The following is a 20,452-nucleotide window of genomic DNA, read 5'->3' as shown; positions in this document are numbered from 1 at the left end:
ATCTTTGATTAATAGTAGTTGCCAGCTTCCTTTCATAATTCATCTTTTCCTTCCGAATTACCTTCTTACTTTTCTTCTACAAGTTTTTAAAAGCTTCCCAATCCTCTATATTCCCACTAGCTTTGCCTTCCTTGTATGCCCTCTCTTTTGCTTTTACTTTGTCTCTGACTTCACTTGTCAGCCACGGTAGTGTCCTTCTTCCATTCGAAAATGTCTTGTTATTTGGAATATGTATGTCTTGCACTTCCCTCATTTTTGGCAGAAACTCCAGCCATTGCTGCTCTGCTATCCTTCCTGCTAGTGTCTCTTTCCAGTCAAGTAGATTCCAGTAGAGGAAGTGCAGCGTAGATTCACAAGGTTAATTCCTGGGATGTCTGGACTGTCTTATGCAGAGAGGTTAGAGAGACTGGGCTTGTACACGCTGGAATTAAGGAGGTTGAGAGGGGATCTGATTGCAACATATAAGATTATTAAGGGATTGGACAAGATAGAGGTAGGAAATATGTTCCAGATGCTGGGAGAGTCCAGTACCCGAGGGCATGGTTTGAGAATAAGGGGTAGGTCATTTAGGACAGAGTTAAGGAAAAAATTCTTCTCCCAGAGAGTTGTGGGGGTCTGGAATGCACTGCCTCGGAAGGTAGTGGAGGCCAATTCTCTTATCTTATGGATAGGGGAATCAAGGGATATGGGGACAAGGCAGGAACCGGGTATTGATAGCAGATGATCAGCCACGATCTTAGAATGGCGGTGCAGGCTCGAAGGGCTGAATGGTCTACTTCTGCACCTATTGTCTATTGTCAACATTGGCCAGTTCCCCTCTCATACTATTGCAATTTCCTTTATTCCACTGAAATACCGACACACTGGAATTTAGATTTCTCCTTCTCAAGTTTCAAAATGAACTCAATCATATCCTGGTCACTGTTCCCTAAGAGTTCCTTGACCTTAAGCTCTCTTATCAACTCCGGATCATTGCACAACACCTAGTCCAGTGCAGACAAACCCCTAGTGGGCTTAACAACAAGCTGTTCTAAAAAGCCATCCCTTAGACATTCTACAAATTCTCTCTCAAGGTCCAGTAACGGCCTGGTTTTCCCAATCCACTTTCATGTTAAAGCCCCCAACAATTATCATGACATTGTCTTTCTGACATGCCTTTTCTGTCTCCTGCTGTCATTTGTAATCCACATCCCGGCTGTTGCTTGGAGGCCTATATACAACTGCCACTAGGGTTATTTTACCCTTACCATTTCTTACCTTGATCATAGAGACTCTACATTTTCCAATCCTATATCATCCTTTACTAATGATTTATTATTTCTTATTCACAGGGCTACACCACCCCCTCTGCCTACTAAACTATCTTTCTGATACACGGTGTTTTAGAAAGGTTGTTTTCATTATCAAGGACCTCCAGTACCCAGGGCATGCACTTTTCTCACTGTTACCATTAGGTAGGAGGTACAGAAGCCTGAAGACACACACTCAGTGATTCAGGAACAGCTTCTTCCCCTCTGCCATCCAATTCCTAAATGGACAGTGAATCTTTGGACACTGCCTCGAACGAGCTTCCAGTAGAAGTGGTAGAGGCAGGTTCGGTATTGTCATTTAAAGCAAAATTGGATAGATATATGGACAGGAAAGGAATGGAGGGGTATAGGCTGAGTGTGGGTCAGTGGGACTAGGTGAGAGTAAGCATTTGGCATGGATTAGAAGGGCTGAGATGGCCTGTTTCTGTGCTGTAATTGTTATATAGTTACCTCACTTTTTAAAAATATACAGTATTTCTGTTCTTGCACTTCTTTAAATCTATTCAATATATGTATACAGTAAATTATTTACTTATTTACTATTTTTAAAAAAATATTTATTATCTTTTTTCTCTGCTAGATTATGTATTGCATTGAACTGCTGCTAAATTAACAAATTTCACATTGCATGCCAGTGATAATAAACCTGATTGAGGTAAAATTCAAATTACTAACTGTCACCTTAGCATCAGTGTTATTAATCACTTGGCACATTGAAAGAACTTAACTAATTACTGTGCATTTCAAAGTATAGTGCCATGGTCAACAAGAAGGCTGTGTTTGGTGGAATAGAGTACCCATCTGTTAGAAATAAGAATGTGCTTCTTCATCTCTCTTTAGGCATCAACCCAAGAAGCTAAAAACATATGGGTGAATGAAATAAGAAAAGTCCTAACAAGCCAGCTAGAAGCTCGTAGAGGTAAAGACCATGCATGGAAAACCATGAGCTAGTTAATGATATATATATCATCCCATGCCAGAAGTTTGCGGGTTTATTCCTCTAAAAATAGAGCATTGAGAAGGTCTATTTGAATGCATCTGTTTTCTGACTTGAAAAATGAAGAACATTTGGAATCTCGATGATCCTGTAACAGTCTTCTCAGATGGGCAGGTACCTTTCCTGAGATTGACTACTGATCTTGAAGTGCTGCAGCTTTTCCTTACCTACAACACTGGATAGGAAATCAAGTTGTCCCTTTGCAATGGTATGGGCATGGGTGCAGTATCAGTAGTTGGAGTTGAAAGTCAACAGGACAGATCTCATTCATCTAGTTAGGACTATTGTGGAAGTTAAGGGGAACGACTGCAGAAAAAGCATGCAAAAAGAGTGTGACTTGATAGAACTTATATTAAGTGGGCTCAGATGTTCCACAATTTTCTGTTGTTTGGTTAAATTATTTGTCATTTTATTGACCACTCTTTTCTTTTACAAGAAATTCTTACAGAGGCATACGGTGTGTTGGCCTTCGTTAGTAGGGAGATTGGACTCAAGAGCTGTGAGGCAATGTTGCAGCCCCATAAAACTCTGGTTCGTCCATGCTTGGAGTATTGTGATCAGTTCTGGTCACCTCATTATAGGAGGACATGGAAACTTTAGAGAGGGTGCAGAGGAGATTTACGAAGAAGCTGCCTGGATTAGAGGACACATTTTCCGATGAAAGTTTGAGTGAGTTGGAGCTTTTTTCTTTGAAGCAAAGGAGGATTAAAGGTGACTTGATAGAGGTACACAAGATGATAATGGGTATAGATAGAGAGGACAACCAGTGTTTTTTTTTATTGTTTTGACTGGAGGCCTGTGACTAGTGATGTACTACAGGGACTGGTGCCGAGTCTGGTGTTTTCATCCACATCAATGACTTGGATTATAATGTGGTTAACCAGATCAGCAAATTTGTGGATGACATCAAGATTGGGGTTGTTGCAGACAACGAGGAGACCATCAGAGCTTGCAGTGGGCTCTGGACCAGCTGGAAAAATGGCAGATGGAATTGAACGCAGGCAAATATGAGGTGTTGCACTTTGGGAGGACAAACCATGGTTGGACTTACACATTGAATGGTAGGGCACGGAGGAGTGTGGTAGAACAGAGGGAATTGGGAATACAGGTCTGTAATTCATTGGAAGTGACATCACAGATAGTAGGGTTATTAAAAAGAGCTTCTGGAACATTGACTTTCATAATTCAGAGTATTGAATACAGGAAATGGGATGTTATGTTTAAGTTAATAAAGATATAAATCAGATTGAAAGAGTACAGAGAAAATTGACAAGGATTTGCCAGAACTTGGAGCTGAGTTCTAGGGAAAGGTTGAATCAGTTAGGACTCTTTTCCCCCTGGAGTGTAGGAGAATGGGTGGAGATCTGGTAGAGGTATACAAAGTTATAAGCAGTATAGGTAGGGTAAATGCAAACAGGCTCTTTACACTAAAGGTTGGGTGAGAGTACAACCAGAGGCCATAGGTTAAGTGTGAAAGGTGAAATATATAAGAGGAGTCTGAGAGAAAACTTCTTGAGGGTGGAGTGAGTGAGGAACGAGCTGCCAGCGGAGGTGGTAGATGTGTGTTCAATAGCAACACTTCAGAGAAATTTGGATACTACATGGATGGAAGGGGCATGGAGAGCTATGGCGCAGGTGTGGATCAATGGGACTAGGCAGAATAACAGTTCAGTACTGACAAGAAGGGATGAAAGGCCTGTAGTATTCTCATTCTATGACTCTCTAATCTACCCCAAGACTCTGATAGTTGGCCTACCCGACTTCTATGTTACTTCTTCCCCAGCCTGTAATTTAATTCCTCTAACCACTTACTCATATGAGTTAATGCTAGTTGCTATTTTTTTTTTTACCCTTCATGTCTTTTTTTTAAAGCTATACCCAATCCATGGGGGAATACAGAGTTTGATCCAAAAGAAATGGTGTCCCCTGTGAGTGAGTTTTGCCCCACATCTTCCACCCGGCAGTGTAGCCTGTGCTACAGCATTGAAGCTACACCATAGTCTCATCAGTTGTGGAGAATGTGGAGATGATAGCTTGCATCTCCAGTTATTTGGGTATAGTGGGGATCTAATGTGCAGTATTGTGTAGTGTTTGTTTTCTCTGTGACTCCATGGTGTCCACCAAGCTAGACCCATTTGTCTGAGTTTGGCCTATATCTCTCTAAACCAGTCCTTTCTCTGTACCAGGTGACTGGCAAGAGAATTGGGGAAGTGTTGATGAGTAGTGAGAGGGAAAAGATTACAGAGTATTAAGAAGGGATGCTGGTAGGGAGCTAGCATTCACTCAATGGGCCAAATGTAGTAAGCTTTGTCAATCGTCTAAACTTCAGGTGAGAAGGGGAAAGGCTGTCTTCATTCAGAGTGCAATTGTCTCACTCAGTTTCATGTGATTTATTTTACTGCTGACCAACTTAACTGGTGTTTTCACGCTTTTGTTTCAATACATCTTAGAAGTTGTGTTACTAAATATGTTTATCATAAATTAAACAATCTAATTTCCTTTTTCAGTTTCTACCCAACACTTAAAGTTAGAGCATTTTTCTGTGGCTCCTTTAACCCTACCCATTAACAACAGGTAAGTAAGTAATCTGTTGTATACAAGGCTCACTGTTATCTTGGTTAGTTACTATTTACCAAGCATGGCAGGCAAAGCACTGTTCACGTTCCTCATGATGTTTGGATGCATTAGATATGATTCAGTTGAATCACCCCCTTTCTCTTAACATAGTAAGATTCAATGTTGAAGTTTGAATGCATTGAATAGTTTGGAATAGGAAATAATAACTGGAGTGGGACAGATGTCTCCTCAAGCCTGCTGTACCACTCTCCTAACCAATACTTAAATCTATTTTCCTTGTTAGAACTCCAAACTATAGAAATCCCCATCTTGAATATATTTCACAGTAAGTACAATAACCTCAATGAGACATCCTAAAGATTCACACCCTTTTGAATAAAGTATTTTTACATATCTCAGTCCCAAATGGTTCACCTTGTATCATGAGACAATACTGTGTGGCTTAGATGTCTTTAATCAGGATAATTACAGAACCTTGCTAAGCCTCTCAGAATCTTTTTGTATTTTGGAAATATCATTTGATATCTTCTAAACCCCAAATTACATTTGCCAATTGAGTGTTTATAGTTTAGGCAAAGATGAAGGTAGGTAATGATTAAATAGGTAAAAATTAAAGTCACCAACAACCCTTGCATCAGCTTCCTTCCAACCTCTTATTTCTTGATTCATAATAATTGTTAGGGGGTTTACAAATTACCTCCACAGCAACTTGTTTCATCTTTGTCACTTTTTATGTCGCGGACAGCACAGTGGCCACTGCAACAGAGCTTCAGTCCAGAGCTCCAGTCCAGTCTCTGTGGAGTTTGCATGTTCTTTCTGCAACTGCACAAGTGGTTCCAGCTACTCTTGCTTCTCCTACATCCCATAGATTTGCTGATTAATTGGCTAATCTAAGTTACCCTTTGTGTCTAGGTGGGTGATAGGAGATTTGGGATGCTGGGGAGAGTTTAGATTATAAAGAAAGAAGTGGGGGAAATGGGATTGCTCAGAGGACTAGTGTTAACTTGGTGGGCTGAATGGCCTCCTTCCATGCTGGGAGAAATGAAACCCTGTGCACAAAGATGGAAAATATCTTTTGTCAAATAAGCAAATAGTTGAAGCTCCTTTATCATTACATCCTGGATTTATCTAGATTAGACAATAGTTTAAGGGCAGTGGTCAGTGACCTCCAATTCCTGATTACTGCCTGGCTGCGCTGTAATCTACTCTATGCTGAGGGGTGTGACTGCTGCCTACCTGATGCTTCAGTAAGTGAGCAAGGCCTTCACCATTTTGGGTTTCCTCTGTGACTTACTGTATCAGCGTTCTCAGACAAAATTGGAAAGAACTGTCTGCCCCTCTCCACACTGCCAGCATGGCACCACTTTAACACGTGCTTTCCAGCGCTGAAGGATTTCTACCCTGTTTTTTAACACCAAAACATGAAACAGGTTCAAAGGAAAACAAAAGAGCTGAGAGACGAGATTCTTATTTTGTGTTTATTTTAAGCAAGGTGCGCATGTATTACGCAGTAGTGTCATGAAGTATGCAATTCACATAAAACCCAGAATGAATTATTTAAATGAAGAATGCATGAACAAATATATGTATAACATTACTCAAATATTACTTAAATATTAAAACATAATACCCCTCCCTGCTTAGCTATAAACTCCAACCCAATATAGAATGTATCTCAACTATATACACAGTATATTATGTAATACAATTATTATATACAGACATCCACAGCATAGTAATTTTTAAAAATTGTTCCATTAAAGCCTAAAGATTTAGTTGCTTTGGAGGCTTTCTTACTCGTATGATAACATCTTTCCTGACAAGGGGGATCACCCTGCTTGGCAGGTGAGATTGTGGGTGTGAAACAATCACAGGTTCTGGAGCTTCCTCCTTGTTAATTGTAGGAGTTGACTCTGAGTGCAGAAAGTCTGCAGACAGCAGTAGCCACCTTTGTCTTTTTGTCAGCTTTTCTCTCTGAATCTGCTTTGATCCTTGCTTCTCTCCTGGTTTTGGCTTCTTTCTCCTACATTCCTACTCTTTTTTCTAGAATGGATATCTTGGTCTTTGGAGGGGCCATTTAGTTACTAGAGTATTCTCTTATTAATCCTTCTATCACTCCCTTACAATCTGATCTCTCCTCTTGGTTTCCTCATCCACACATCATCTGACAAATCCTCTGTTTTGTATCTCCATTGACTCCTTTCTTTTTGGCTTTTCATCCAGCTGGTCTTTTTGTCTCCCACTTGAAGTTCTTGCACACAGAGTAGATTCTGGTTCCTGATACTCACAAAAACTGAATGCTTGCAACTTCCCTGAAGCTCCTTGAACTCTTCCAGCTTAAAAGCAAGACACATTTCACAAGTAACTGCCTGATTAATGCATCAAAAGCTTTCTCAGATATGTCTTCTACAAAAATTGCTGTAGTCAGACCGCTGTTTTTGTCACTTACACATGATCCCTCTGAGCAGCATGGTCTTATGGTCTTTCCTTGGTCCAATATGCTTTCCAAGCAGAGGCACAGAAGTTGGCACCAACACTTATTTGCCCTTTCTTGGGCAACAGTTCATGGAGCACGGAGGCAGTTGAGGCATCATACAGTACCTTTCTTAATTCATTTTCAGTTGACTCTATTGTAGGGGATATGGCATAAAAATAGAGGATGGTTCTCCAGTCAAGTTGTAGCTGTCTCAGCCACTCACATTCCCAGAATGCCAGTCCTGCTGTTTTTACCACATACCAGCCAAATGTACCTTGTTGGTTGTTGTATTTCACTGTCACAAACATCATTCCCGCAGGAGATCTTTTCTCCTGTATATGTTCTGTTGGATTCAATTCAGTACCTTTGGAATGCCATTCAAACTTATTTTGTGGAATGATTGAAGCAGCCAATTCTAATTTAATTTATTTCACTTCAGGAGTAAGCCATATTTCTTGTCTTTGTTAGTTTGTTGTAAATTTTAAGGCTATACAGTCCTATGTCTTTCTCGGACATTTCATCAACAGCACAAGTTTAGTGCTCTTTTTGAAACTGAAACTAGACTTTATCTTTTTCTCTTCCCTGTATAGTCCATTTATTTTTGTCTGCCCAATATGCTCTTTGTATTCATCCAACTTTGTTGTATTTTCTGCAAGCTTCACCTTTAAATCTTCATTAGTCTGGTGTATGTGTGACCCTGCCACAATGGTAATACAATTTATCAGGCCAGACTGGTTTCTATTTTGAGATTGCAAATTTGTTCATGCTTACTTTCATTCCTGACTGCAATTCAATTGCATTTCTGTCCGCTATTTCCATTGATTCACCTATTTCAACTGCTCTTTTAAATGTGTTTTGCTTCAGTTAGCTGTTTTTGACTGCATTTTTGTAAGATTCCACAAAGTAAGCAATCAATGCAACATTAGGCCAATTACCAATCTAACAATGCTCAGATAATCTCTTCAATTCAGCCACATACACTGAAATGGTCTCTCTTTCCTTTTGATTCTGCTTATGAAACATGCAGCACTCTATCAACGTTTGATTCTAAATGTTTCTGTATTACTTTCACATTATCAGCCTCTCTCTAGTCCCATCTTACATAATCATTTTTTTTAACCTTCTATGCAAGACTTAACATTTCATGATTGGTATAGAATGGGCATTAGGCACTTTGAAGATCTTTACAAAGATAATCGTTCTGCAACTTTTCAACAACTCTCTGCAAAATTTAATCTACCTAATACTCATTTCTTTAGATACCTTCAAATTAGACATTTCATTAACCCTTTATTGTCTAATTTTCCTGAGACATGTCAAAAACTAAATTGTCACGGTTTTATCCTGACTTTAGTCCTGTTTGTGATAAGTGTAAAGGTGGCGAGGCTTCTTTTATCCATACGTCCTGGACTTGTACTAGTCCAGAGAAATTTTACAGAGATATTTTTAAAATCTTTATCCCATATTCTTAATTGTCACTTAGAACCTAATCCTCTGATTGCTCTTTTTGGTATCTCGGGTGAGGCAGACATGCATTTGAGTCTAACTAAATGTCAAAAATCTTTTGCCTCTCTTTTGGCTAGACACTTGGTTCTCCTTAGGTGGAGAGGTGTTGATGCTCAATGATATTATGTCCCGTTTAGACCTTGAAAAAAATTCATTACTCACTTCACAACTTCAAAAGGTGTAGGGACATTTTCTTGAATATTTTCATAACTCTTTAGATTAAGTTTATTCTTTTTAATCCCTTACTTTCAGCTTTTTTTCCTCTATGGTTTCTTTTTGATGGGAATTACATTAGAGTTTTGGTAGTAGGCATTATTATTGTTTTATTTATATTTACAGTTTTAGGGGTTTGAATGCTCTTTTTTTTAAACATATTGTAACAGTTGGCCTGGAGTTTTTCCAGTGGGAGGGAGGGGAGGATAAGGGTGCTGTTTCCTTATTATGAATTATACAATTGATATGTTTATTTTGCACTGTATTAATCTTCACTTGGCTGTCTTTTAGTTTGTAGTTGGTTTGTAGAAATGCATAAAATGCTAATAAAAAACAATATCAGCTAAGCTCATTCTGTCGTTTGGTTGGATCAATTAAACTTCAAAACAACCTATATGCCTTTAAATTGAATACACTCAGCAAAATTGGCACTTGCTTCTCATCAGTTTTTCCATTTTCTTTAATACTGCTCATTCAGCGTACAAAAGACCATTATCTGTCACATAATCAAACATATCAATTCTTCTGATGCAGCCAGCCATTTCTGCACCTTTTGTTATGATTATTATCACCTGGTACTCACTGTTTATGAACCCATGAATTCTTCCATTTTCAGCCTTTTTTGTAAACTCAATCTTGTGTTCCCTTTCAAAGAACATGTGCTGCAATTCCACAAGTAGGTAGTCATTGCAAGGCCTGACTGTTAAATGTTGCAAGCTAACCTGCATCCACCAATTTCACAGGCATCTTATTGTACACTCACATCACCCTCTAAGTGAAGAAATTCCCCCTGACTACAGAAGCTTTGTGACTGGTTATCAAATCTAACTATTACTATCCTTTGGCCTTAGTAGTCACATGCTTACAGATACTGATTTCAACAGTAAACCCACCTATCTTCCTCAGGCACATTAGTCGAACAAGTCCCCCTGGAGACACCTCTTTGTATAACCACTTGAGTGAACAGAGCATGGGCAGGACTTAATGCTCAATTCTGATTGGCTGGATCTGATTTGCCTATTCCTGATTGGTTAGTTTGAATTGGCCTTGTTCTGATTGGTCAATTTTTATTTTAGGCTGCTTCTCCCCCCCCCCACCCCCTTTAGGACTGTGTGGTCCCATTAAGGGTCCCAGACTCTTAGAACCTACATTTATGTCTTCTACATGCTGGATTCAGATCCAGCTAATTAGGATTGAACATTAAGTCCTGACCATGCCCTGCTCACTTGAGTGGGTATATCAGGAGGTGTCTCTAGGAGGACTTGTCATTTAACACGAGGAAATCTGCAGATGCTGGAAATTCAAGCAACACACACAAAATGCTGGTGGAACGCAGCAGGCCAGGCAGCATCTATAGGAAGAGGCACTGTCAATGTTTCGGGCAGTGACCCTTCATCAAGACGAAGGGTCTCGGCCCGAAACATCGACAGTGCTTCTCCTTATAGATGCTGCCTGGCCTGCTGCGTTCCACCAGCATTTTGTGTGTTTTGCCTGAGGAAGATACGTAGCTGGGTTTACTGTTGAAGAGTTGCAATCAGTATCTGTAAGTGTGTGACTGTTAAGGCCAAAGGATATTATGGTTAGGTTTAAGTTCCGCTCGAGCTCCCCTTAATTATTTCCCTAATCACCTTTAACTTATGACCTCTAGTTCTAGTCTCTCCCAATCTCAGTGGAAAAAGCTTGCTTGCATTTCCAAGTAAAGATATCTAGCCTATTCAATCTTTCCCTGTAACTCAGGTCCTCAAATCCCAGCAATATCATTGTAATTTTGCTCTGTACTCTTGCGATCTTATTGATGTCTTGCCTGTTGATATTGTAGGTGACTAGAATTGTATATTTCACCTTATCAATGACTTATAGAGCCTCAATATAACATCCCAGTTCCTGTATTCACTATTCTGATCTACAAAGGCCAAAATGCCAAAAGCTCTTGTTCTACCCCCCCATCTATCTGTGACAGGCCTTTCAGGGAATTGTGGATCTGTATTCCCAGATCCCTCAGTTTCACTGCGCTCCTCATTGCCCTGCTATTAACTGTGTATGTCCTATCCTTGTCTTTCCTTCCAAAGTGTAACACCTTGATTGCATTAAATTCCATCTGCTATTTTTCAGTCCATTTTTACAGCTGGTCCAGATCCCAGTGCAAGCTTTGATAACCTTCCTCGCTGTCCACTACATTCCGAATTATCTGCAATGGACTCAGCAATGATCCAAGCGGCACTCCACTAGTCACAGGCCTGCAGCTGGAGAGGCAGCCATCTACTGCCACTCTCTGGCTTCTTCTGCTAAGCCAATGTTGATTCTAATCTACTACCTCATCCTGAATGCCAATTGACTAAACCCTCCTGATCAGCCTCCCATGTGGGATTTTGTCTACATGGACTTTAGCAAGGCCTTCGACAATGTCCACTGCCTTTCCAGTAACCTCTTCAAAAAAACTCTAAGATTGGCGAGATTCAATCTATCATGATCAAAGCCATGTTGACTATCCCTAATCAAGCCTCATTTTTCCAAATACAGTACTTGTATATCCTGTCCTTAGAATGCCCTTCCATTAATTTACTCCTTCTGACGTCTGACTCACCTGCCTAAAATTTCCCAATTTACTCTTCGTGCCTTTCTTGAACAGTGAACACCATTAACTGTCCTCCGGTCCTCCAGCACCTCATCCATAGACAAAGGTGTCTCTCTACTAGCCTCCCACAAGGTGGAAAGGGTTACCTTGTCAGGACCTGTGAACCAACTGCACATTACTTACTCCTCCCCCCCCCATAATGTGCATATGGTTAGTGAGTTAGTGTTCATAGTTTCATGAACCATTCTGAGATGTGATAGCAGAGTGTAAGAGTGTAAGAACTGCCTATGAATCTCTGAGTCTACGTCTTCTCCCCAATGGTCATATGAGAATAGGTGTGTCTGGGATGGTGAGGGTCCTTAGTGGCGGATGCTGCCTTCCTGAGGTACCACCTCTTGAATTTATCCTTAATGGTGGGGATATTCCTGCCCATTGGACTTGGCTGAGTCGACAATCCTTTGCAGCATCTTATGATCCTCCATAGCAGACTTTGAAACAACCAGTCAGAATGTTCCCTGCTTACATATGGTACCCACTATAGAAATTCACAAGGTGCTGCCATCTTGATTGCATCACTGTGTTGGTTGCAGGGTAGGTCCTCTGAGATGTTAACACCCAGGAACACGTCATTTTTGTTCTTATTTGATGGGGTGGCTTTAAGCAGTTGATTCAGTATTATTCACTGTTATATTTCACATTTATTGTCATAGGTATATATATCCAGGGTGTAAATGCCATGAAAATTAACCTTTTGCAGCAGCACAGTACATAACAAACATCAATTTAAATTAACGTTAATTTATACATGCATAACAACATAAACAAAAATAAGCATGAATGCAAGTTGAGGGAAATTTAGGGTTTTATAGGAGGGTTCACGAAACTGATGAGAGTGGGGAAGAAGCTGCTGTTGAACCTTGAGATATGAATCTTTAGGCTCCTGCAGCCCCTGCTTGATATCAGCACTGAGAAGAGGCTTCATGTATACTTCATCAGTTAAACATGATTATACTTGCTCTGTCCGTTTATTTTACCTGTGTCACTGTCTTCCTGCACTTTGAATTGGAGTTTAACTGTCCTGTTCTCATTTTATCATTCTAGAGCTTTTGTCCATTCGTCTCTCTATCTAACTCTATTCCATTCTGCCCCTTGTAACAACAAGGCCAAACTTCTGATTTCATCATCTCATCTATTGGGGACATAAAATGCAGCTTAACCAATAGGCTATAGAAATTTCTAAAGCAGTGAAAAACAGTTAATTATTTAATAATATAACCAGTGTTCTTGTAAAAACCATCAGTATTTTAATCTGTTTTCATTTGTTTTAATGTGATTGTTATGCACTCTATTTTGCACCATTCCCAGTGCCTTGTGGAGCCCACAGAAAGTGAGAAGAGCTGAAATTATGAGCCCTGATAATCGCATCACTTCAGTTACCACACCAAAGAAACAGGAAAAAAGGAAAGGTATGGTGTGCTCTCAGATAGAAGATGGTTCATTCGTTATGTGCCATGTAGTAAAATGTGGGTGATCTGGGTCTTTTCTGGCCTAGACAGATTTTTCTACAGAAGTAGTTTGCCATTGCCACCTTATGGGCAGTGTCTTTACAAGACAGGTGACCTCAGCCATTATCAATACTCTTCAGAGATTGTCTGCCTGGGTCAGTGATTGCATATCTAGGATGTGATAAGCACCAGCTGCTCCCATGGCTTCATGTGACCTTGATCACAGGGATAGGGGTGTGGGAGGGCTAAGCAGATGCTATGCCTTGTCCACGCAGGCTAGTGGAGAGATGGAGCAACTTGCACCTCCTTTGGCAGAGACGTATCTCCACCTTGCCACCCTGGTGAAAGATATAGGGTGGTTTGATAAGTGATCTGACTGAAGTGTGATATATAATAACTGGGAGGAATGATTCATATCAGTAAGACTGCAGAATAAAATGGATTGCACGAGGAGGAATACCACACAGAAACAGGGCCTTTGGCTACCCATATCCCTCTAAACCTTCCCTATTCATGTTCCCTTCCAAGTCCCTTTCAAATGTTGTTATTGTACCTACCACAAACCCTTTCTGAGGCAGCTCGTTCAATATGCCCACCAACCTCTGTGTGACGAAGTTATGACTCAGGTTCTTTTTAAATCTCTCCTCTTCCATCTTAAATCTAAGTCTGAAAGTTTTTGATTCCCTTTCTCTGGGAAAATACTGAGTGCATTCACCCTATCTGTGCCGCTCATGATTTTATACAACTCAGTCTTCTACAGTTTAAAGAATAAACTTCTAGCCTGCCCAACCTCTCCCTCTAACTTGGGCCCACAACACCAGGCGACATTCACATAAACCTGATGAAGAAAGCAAAAGAGCAAGCTTGGGAGGCTTTGATATCAAAATTCAATCCTCCTGACCTCGATCAGTGACAAAGGATTGGTGGACTGGCTACACTGTCCTATTAGCGGCTTCACATCTTCAGTCAGGGGTTGAATCTGGCCTTGGGTGCTGTCCGTGCAGAGTTATCCCAGTGACCACGTGGCTCTGGTGTCCTCTCATATTCCAGTGACGTGCTGGTTGTAGGTCAATTACCTGCAGGGTAGATGCATAGGGTGGAGGGTAGCTGACTGAGATACTGGGAAAAAAATATTGTGTACATGAACAATTGATAGCCATCATGGATACAGCTAAATGAAGACCCTTGTTTTCATGACTTGTGATTGAAGACTCCATAGATCCTATTGGAAGGTTCCATTAAGGTCAAAGTCAAGTTTATTGCCATAAGCACAAGCACATGTGTGTACTGGAGCAATGAAAAACTTGCAACAGCATCACAGGCATACAGTATATAAGCAGCATTCACAAAATAGTAGTAGGTGGCCGTCGATCTCAGGGGATCATGGGGTTGCACCTCTGGTAGACTGTGTCCTCTCCAGAGCTCAAGCCTGGGTGGGTAGATTTGAAGAACCGGCTGTTGCCCATGCAGTGGGCTCCCCCTCTCCAAGTTACTGATTTAGTCCAAGGGAACGGCTTGGCACCAGTGTCATCACAGAGGTTGCCAGAGTGAACTTATAAACAACATCAAACTGCCTTAGTCAAGTCAAGTCACTTTTTATAGTAATTTCAACCATAAATGCTGGTACAGTACACAGTAAAAATGAGACAACGTTTTTCAGGACCATGGTGCTACATGAAACAGTACAAAAGCTACACTGAACTACATGAAAAAAACACAAAAAGTACACTAGACTACAGAACTACGCAGGACTGCATAACGTGCACAAAACAGTGCAGGCATTACAATAAATAATAAACAATAGGCACAGTAGAGGGCAGTAAGTTGGTGTCAGTCCAGGCTCTGGGTATTGAGGAGTCTGATAACGTGGGGGAAGAAACTGTTACATAGTCTGGTCGTGAGTGCCTTTTCCCAGATGGCAGGAGGGAGAAGAGTTTGTATGAGGGGTGTGTGGAGCCCTTCATAATGCTGTTTGCTTTGCGGATGCAGTGTGTGGTGTAAATATCTGTAATGGCAGGAAGAGAGACCCCAATGATCTTCTCAGCTGACCTCATTGTCCACTGCAGGGTCTTGCAATCCGAGATGGTACAATTTCCGAACCAGGCAGTGATTCAGCTGCTCAGGATGCTCTCAATACAACCTCTATAGAATGTGATGAGGATGGGGGGGGGGGGGGGAGATGGACTTTACTCAGCCTTCGCAGAAAGTAGAGACACTACTGGGCTTTCTTTGCTATGGAGCTGGTGTTGAGGGACCAGGTGAGATTCTCTGCTAGGTGAACACAAAGAAATAACAATATAACCATATAACAATTACATTACGGAAACAGGCCATCTCGGCCCTTCTAGTCCATGCTGAACGCTTACTCTCACCTAGTCCCACTGACCTGCACTCAGCCCATAACCCTTCATTCCTTTCCTGTCCTTATACCTATACAATTTTGCTTTAAATGACAATACTGAACCTGCCTCTACCACTTCTACTGGAAGCTCATTCCACACAGCTACCACTCTCTGAGTAAATTTGGTGCTCTTAACGATCTCTACCGAAGAGTCGTCGATGTTCGGCGGAGTGTGGTTGCTCCGTGCCCTCCTGAAGTCAACAACCATCTCTTTTGTCTTGTTCACATTCAGAGACGGGTTGTTGGCTCTGCACCAGTCCGTTAGCCACTGCACCTCCTCTCTGTGTGTTGACTCATCATTCTTGCTGATGAGACCCACTACGGTCGTGTCATTGGCGAATTTGATGATGTGGTTCAAGTTGTGCATTGCAGCACAGTCATGGGTCAGCAGAGTGAACAGCAGTGGACTGAGCACGCAGCCCTGGGGGGCCCCCGCGCTCATTGTGATGGTGTAGGGACCCCGGCTCCAGATTTCTTCCTCGGGGTTTACGCCCGAAGCCTTTCCCATGGGTGGGAATGGCTGCAAAGCAACTGAGGTTTAAAATCAGAGTTCTCCTTCTCCTAGGTGGGCTGTCGTCCAGAGCTGATGAACCCCATCTGCCCAAAGCAACTGGTTTTGAGGTGCTAGTAGTCCACTTTTGCCCCTTCTCTTGTCAGTAGAAACAGTTCCGCCAGGCCTAGTAGCTAAGCCACACATGAAGGCCAAGAGTTGGATTTGGTTATCAGAAGCTGTTAGAGTTGCATGTCATTTGGAGCACTTTACAGGTAGTGGGAGCTTATCCCTCCTACCACTCCCTGGTTATGTATGGTTAGGAACCATTCACAAAATATATATACATAAACATAACTTATACACGTTTGACAATTAGAACAAGTAAAGTCTGTTTTAGTGTTTAATGATATGAGCGATTTAATAACCCATGCAGGTACTCCAGGGATGAGCAACAAATTCTGGCACTCAGTTTAAGCTTAAAATATAGAGTATTTCTTATTAGTTAACCCCAATCTTTAGAATAAAATTTTATATGTAAAAATTTAAATGATCTATCTTGAGGGATTTTGTCCATTTAGTTTTACTTGTTAACATCCTTTACCATGATATGTGTTTATTATCTCAAACTGTGCTTAGTAGATCTGTCTACCCTGTAGGCTGGACCAAGGTGTCACATTCCCTAGATATACCAGAAGAAACCAACGATGGCTGGTCCAGTGCTGATGACCAACTCAACTCTTCAGACTGTGAAGAGGATGCAAGTAGAAAGTTGGTAAGTGCAACCTCTTGTCACCATTATGGTGTGAGTACTTTCAAAGGTGCTGGGCTGTGAGCTGCTCTTAACATCTCAAGTGTATTGCAAGTCTAACATTCCATACTGATGCCAGGATGTTGCTTACTGACTACTGCTCAGTGTTTAACACAATCATTCCTACAGTTCTCTCTGAAAAGCTCCAGAACCTGGGCCTCTGTACCTCCCTAATTGCTCGATGTCATAACCAGAAGACCACAACCTGTGCAGATTGGAAATAAAATTTCCATCTTACTGACTATTAACGCTGGTGTATGTGTTTAGCCCACAGCTCTACTCTCTCCACACCCATGACTATGCGGCTAGGCACAGCTCAAAACGCTGTCTGTGAGTTTGCTGATGATACAACTATTGTTGGCAGGATTTCAGCTGGTGATGAGAGGGTGTACAGGAAAGAGATGTATCAGCTAGCTGAGTGGTGTTGCAGCAACAACCTTGCACTCAACGCCAGTAAGACCAAAGAACTGATAGTGGACTTCAGAAAGGGTAAGACAAGGGAGCACATACAAGTCATCATAGAGGGAGCCGAAGTGGAACAAATGAGCAATTTCGAGCTCCTGAGGATCTGTCCCGGACCCAACGTATTGTTGCAGCTGCATAGAAGGCATGGCAGCAGCTATATTTCGTTAGAAGTTTGAAGGGATTTGGTATGTCACCAAATACATTCACAAATTTCTACAGATGTACTGTGGAGGGGATTCTAACTGGCTGCATCACAGTCTGGTATTGGGGGAGGTGGTGGACTACTGCACAGCATCAAAGTAAGCTGCAAACTTAGTCAGCTCTATCATGGGTGCCACTGCCTGTAGCGTCCAGGACATCAAGAAACGATGCCTCAGAAAGGCATCACTGAGGACCCCTACACCCAGGTCATGCCTTATTCTCATTGCTACCATCAAGAAGGAGATACAGAAGCCTAAGAAATCGATGTTCATGCCATCAGGTTGGAGGCTACCCAAATAAGATGTTGTTCCTCCAACCTAAGTATGGCCTTATCCCGAAAGTGGAGGGGCCATGGATGGACATTTCAGAATGGGAATGGGACATGGAACTAAAATGGGTGACCACTGGGAGATCCCGCTTGTTCTGGCAGATGAAGTGTAGATGCTTAGCAAAGCGGTCTCCCAATCTACGTTGGGTCTCACCAATATACAAGAGGCCACACCAGGAGCACCGAACACAGTATATGACCCCTACAGACTCTCAGGTGAAGTGTTGCATCACCTGGAAGGACTGTTTGGGGCTGTGAATATCAATACAATTTTGACTTTGAACTCCTGTTTCTCATGTAAGTGCAGATGACATTGCTTTCCTTGCATTACAGAAAATTGAAGGGCCTGTTTGCTAGGAACACAATCACTGCAATACAGTGGTCACCTGCATTAATAGTTTCATTATTTGATCAACAAAAGTATCTTGAACCTCTCTAGTCTTCAGAACACAGAATTAGACTACTTTCATTGTGTTTATCACTGCTTCCTTTATTTCATACCCATTTATTTAGTTTTTACATGATTGTAGGAGCAAACTAGAATGCCACATGGAGTTAGTGTTTGACATAATTAATGATTTATTTAAAAAAGAAACTAGTGCACACCAGGAGACTAGCATCCCAAGAGAAGGAGTTCATAGAATGCCTATGAGGTGGCTTTATAGAGCAGCTTGTGGTTGAGCTCTCTAGGGAAAAGGCAGTTCTGGATGGGGTGTTGTAAAATGAACCAGATTTAATTAGGGAGCTCAAGTTAAAGGAAACTGTGGTTGGCAAGAGAAGTCAAAGACAGTATAAAGGGAAAAGAGAGAGGGACTGACATGACCTCACCAGTTGAAACAGACAGTACACAACAAGAATACTGGGGATGAATGATTAAAATAAAGCATTTATATTTCACCTTTTCCATTCTACTCCGTCTTCCTCTGGCTGTCCTTTCATCTGGTCTCGCCCTAGCTGTTTCCCCCTGGCCTCAGCCCAGAAATCTGCTGTCTGTCACAAGTTTGTGCAGGAGTCTCTGTGACCATGTGGGTTTCCTCTGATTTCCTCCCACATTCTAAAAATCTACGGATAATAAGTTGTGGGCATGCAATTTTGGTACCGGAAGCATGTTAACACTTACCAGCTACCCCAGCACATTCTCGGATTGTTGGTCGTCGACACAAGTGACGCTGTGTGTTTCAATGTTTTGCTCGGCATGGGACAAATAAAGCTAATCTTTTATCTTAATCTTTAGCTTCCAGGGAAGTACACAGTTACAGCAGACTTTGGGAAGTCAGGAGGAGATGAGCTGATCGCGTGCAGTGGGGATATGTTACAGCTGATCTGTGAGGGCCGGGAAGAACGATGGTATGTTTACAGATTGCCTTTTGTTCATCTGGTGCACACTTCACAACATTCTTGTGGAAACATTCAGAGATCAAGACGAATGTATGATGAGAGAAACAGTTAAAGCTTTGAATTGTTTACATTTAATCAGAACTGGGAATAAATTGGAGAAGGGTGAAGAGAGGAAAAGGGAGATTGTGATGGGGTGGAGGCTAGGAGGGAGTGATGCAGGTTGAGAGTGGTTGACACAAAGATACTGTGGGGAAGTGTAAACAGGAGATGAAGGCAACTTGTAATTTTATGTAAAGGTACAACGCTATCTGAGGTACATTATCATGGTGTATTATATTAACGAGTTCAATTATCATGGTGCATTATATTAATGAGTTCAATTCAGTCTTGAAGTTTGTTACTTTTTTCTTCCTTCTCAACCCAAAAAATTTTCCCCAACTTGCATGTGCTGACCAAGTTGCCTAATGGTGTTAATTCTATTTGTTTTTATGTGGCCTATACCCCTCTGAATTTCCCCATCCATGTAACTGTCCAAACATCTTTTAACTGTTGTTATTGCACCCACTGCTAGCACTTCCCCTGGCAACTCATTCCATACACACACCATCCTCTGTGTGGACAAGTCACCTCACAGGTCACTTTTGAAGCTTTCTCCTGTCACTTGAAACCTATGCCCTCTAACTGGGCTCTCCTACTGTGGCAAAATGACTTTGGCTATTCACCTTATTGATGCCCTTCATAATTTCATTAACCTCTATAAAGTAGCCCCTCCGCTTCCTATGGGAACCATTCCCAGCCTATCCAGCTTTCCTCATAACCCAAACCCTCCAATCCAATTAGCATCTTCATAAATCTTACTTCCACCCTGTCCAACTTAATGACATAGCTCCTGTTGTAGGGTGATCAGAACTGTATGCAGTACTCCTAATATGTCCTTGCCAGCAGTTGTAGTGTGAGCTAGCTGCTGTTCATTGTCACGCATTCTACCAACTTTGCATCTCTCCTTGGCCACACAAATTGCAGACGCTGTTTGTGCTGCAATTCTTGGGACACTGGGGAAAACCATGGCAACCGGATCCTCCAGCACAGGAGGAGAGGAATCAGCACAGTCAGCCTGTTACATTCCTGCCGACAGGCCGTATAGGGAGTGACCCAGTCATCTTGGTATTTCAAGCACCCAGGTGACCCGTGTCATGTCAGTCACATTACAGGAGCTGGGGCAACATTCTCCAGTGGCTGTCAAAGTGACCATCCCTCCC

The 20,452-nt window shown here is 41.7% G+C and overlaps 1 protein-coding gene across 5 annotated transcripts in view; it reads left to right on the top strand.

The window, feature by feature from the left end:
- Positions 1–20,452, top strand: part of mcf2la (mcf.2 cell line derived transforming sequence-like a) — a 225,589-nt gene that overhangs the window by 200,224 nt on the left and 4,913 nt on the right. For all 5 annotated transcript variants that reach the window (XM_059967763.1, XM_059967758.1, XM_059967760.1 and 2 more), the window contains exons 24-28: positions 2,151–2,229; positions 4,815–4,881; positions 13,020–13,120; positions 16,710–16,825; positions 19,090–19,202. In XM_059967763.1, the coding sequence (XP_059823746.1) occupies positions 2,151–2,229; positions 4,815–4,881; positions 13,020–13,120; positions 16,710–16,825; positions 19,090–19,202 (476 nt within the window). The remainder of the gene's footprint in view (positions 1–2,150; positions 2,230–4,814; positions 4,882–13,019; positions 13,121–16,709; positions 16,826–19,089; positions 19,203–20,452) is intronic.

This window comes from Hypanus sabinus, chromosome 4 (genome assembly GCF_030144855.1).
Source record: "Hypanus sabinus isolate sHypSab1 chromosome 4, sHypSab1.hap1, whole genome shotgun sequence".
Taxonomy (NCBI): Eukaryota; Metazoa; Chordata; class Chondrichthyes; order Myliobatiformes; family Dasyatidae; genus Hypanus; species Hypanus sabinus.
Note: the sequence above shows the minus strand (reverse complement) of the source record. Positions and strands in the feature narration are given on the sequence as shown.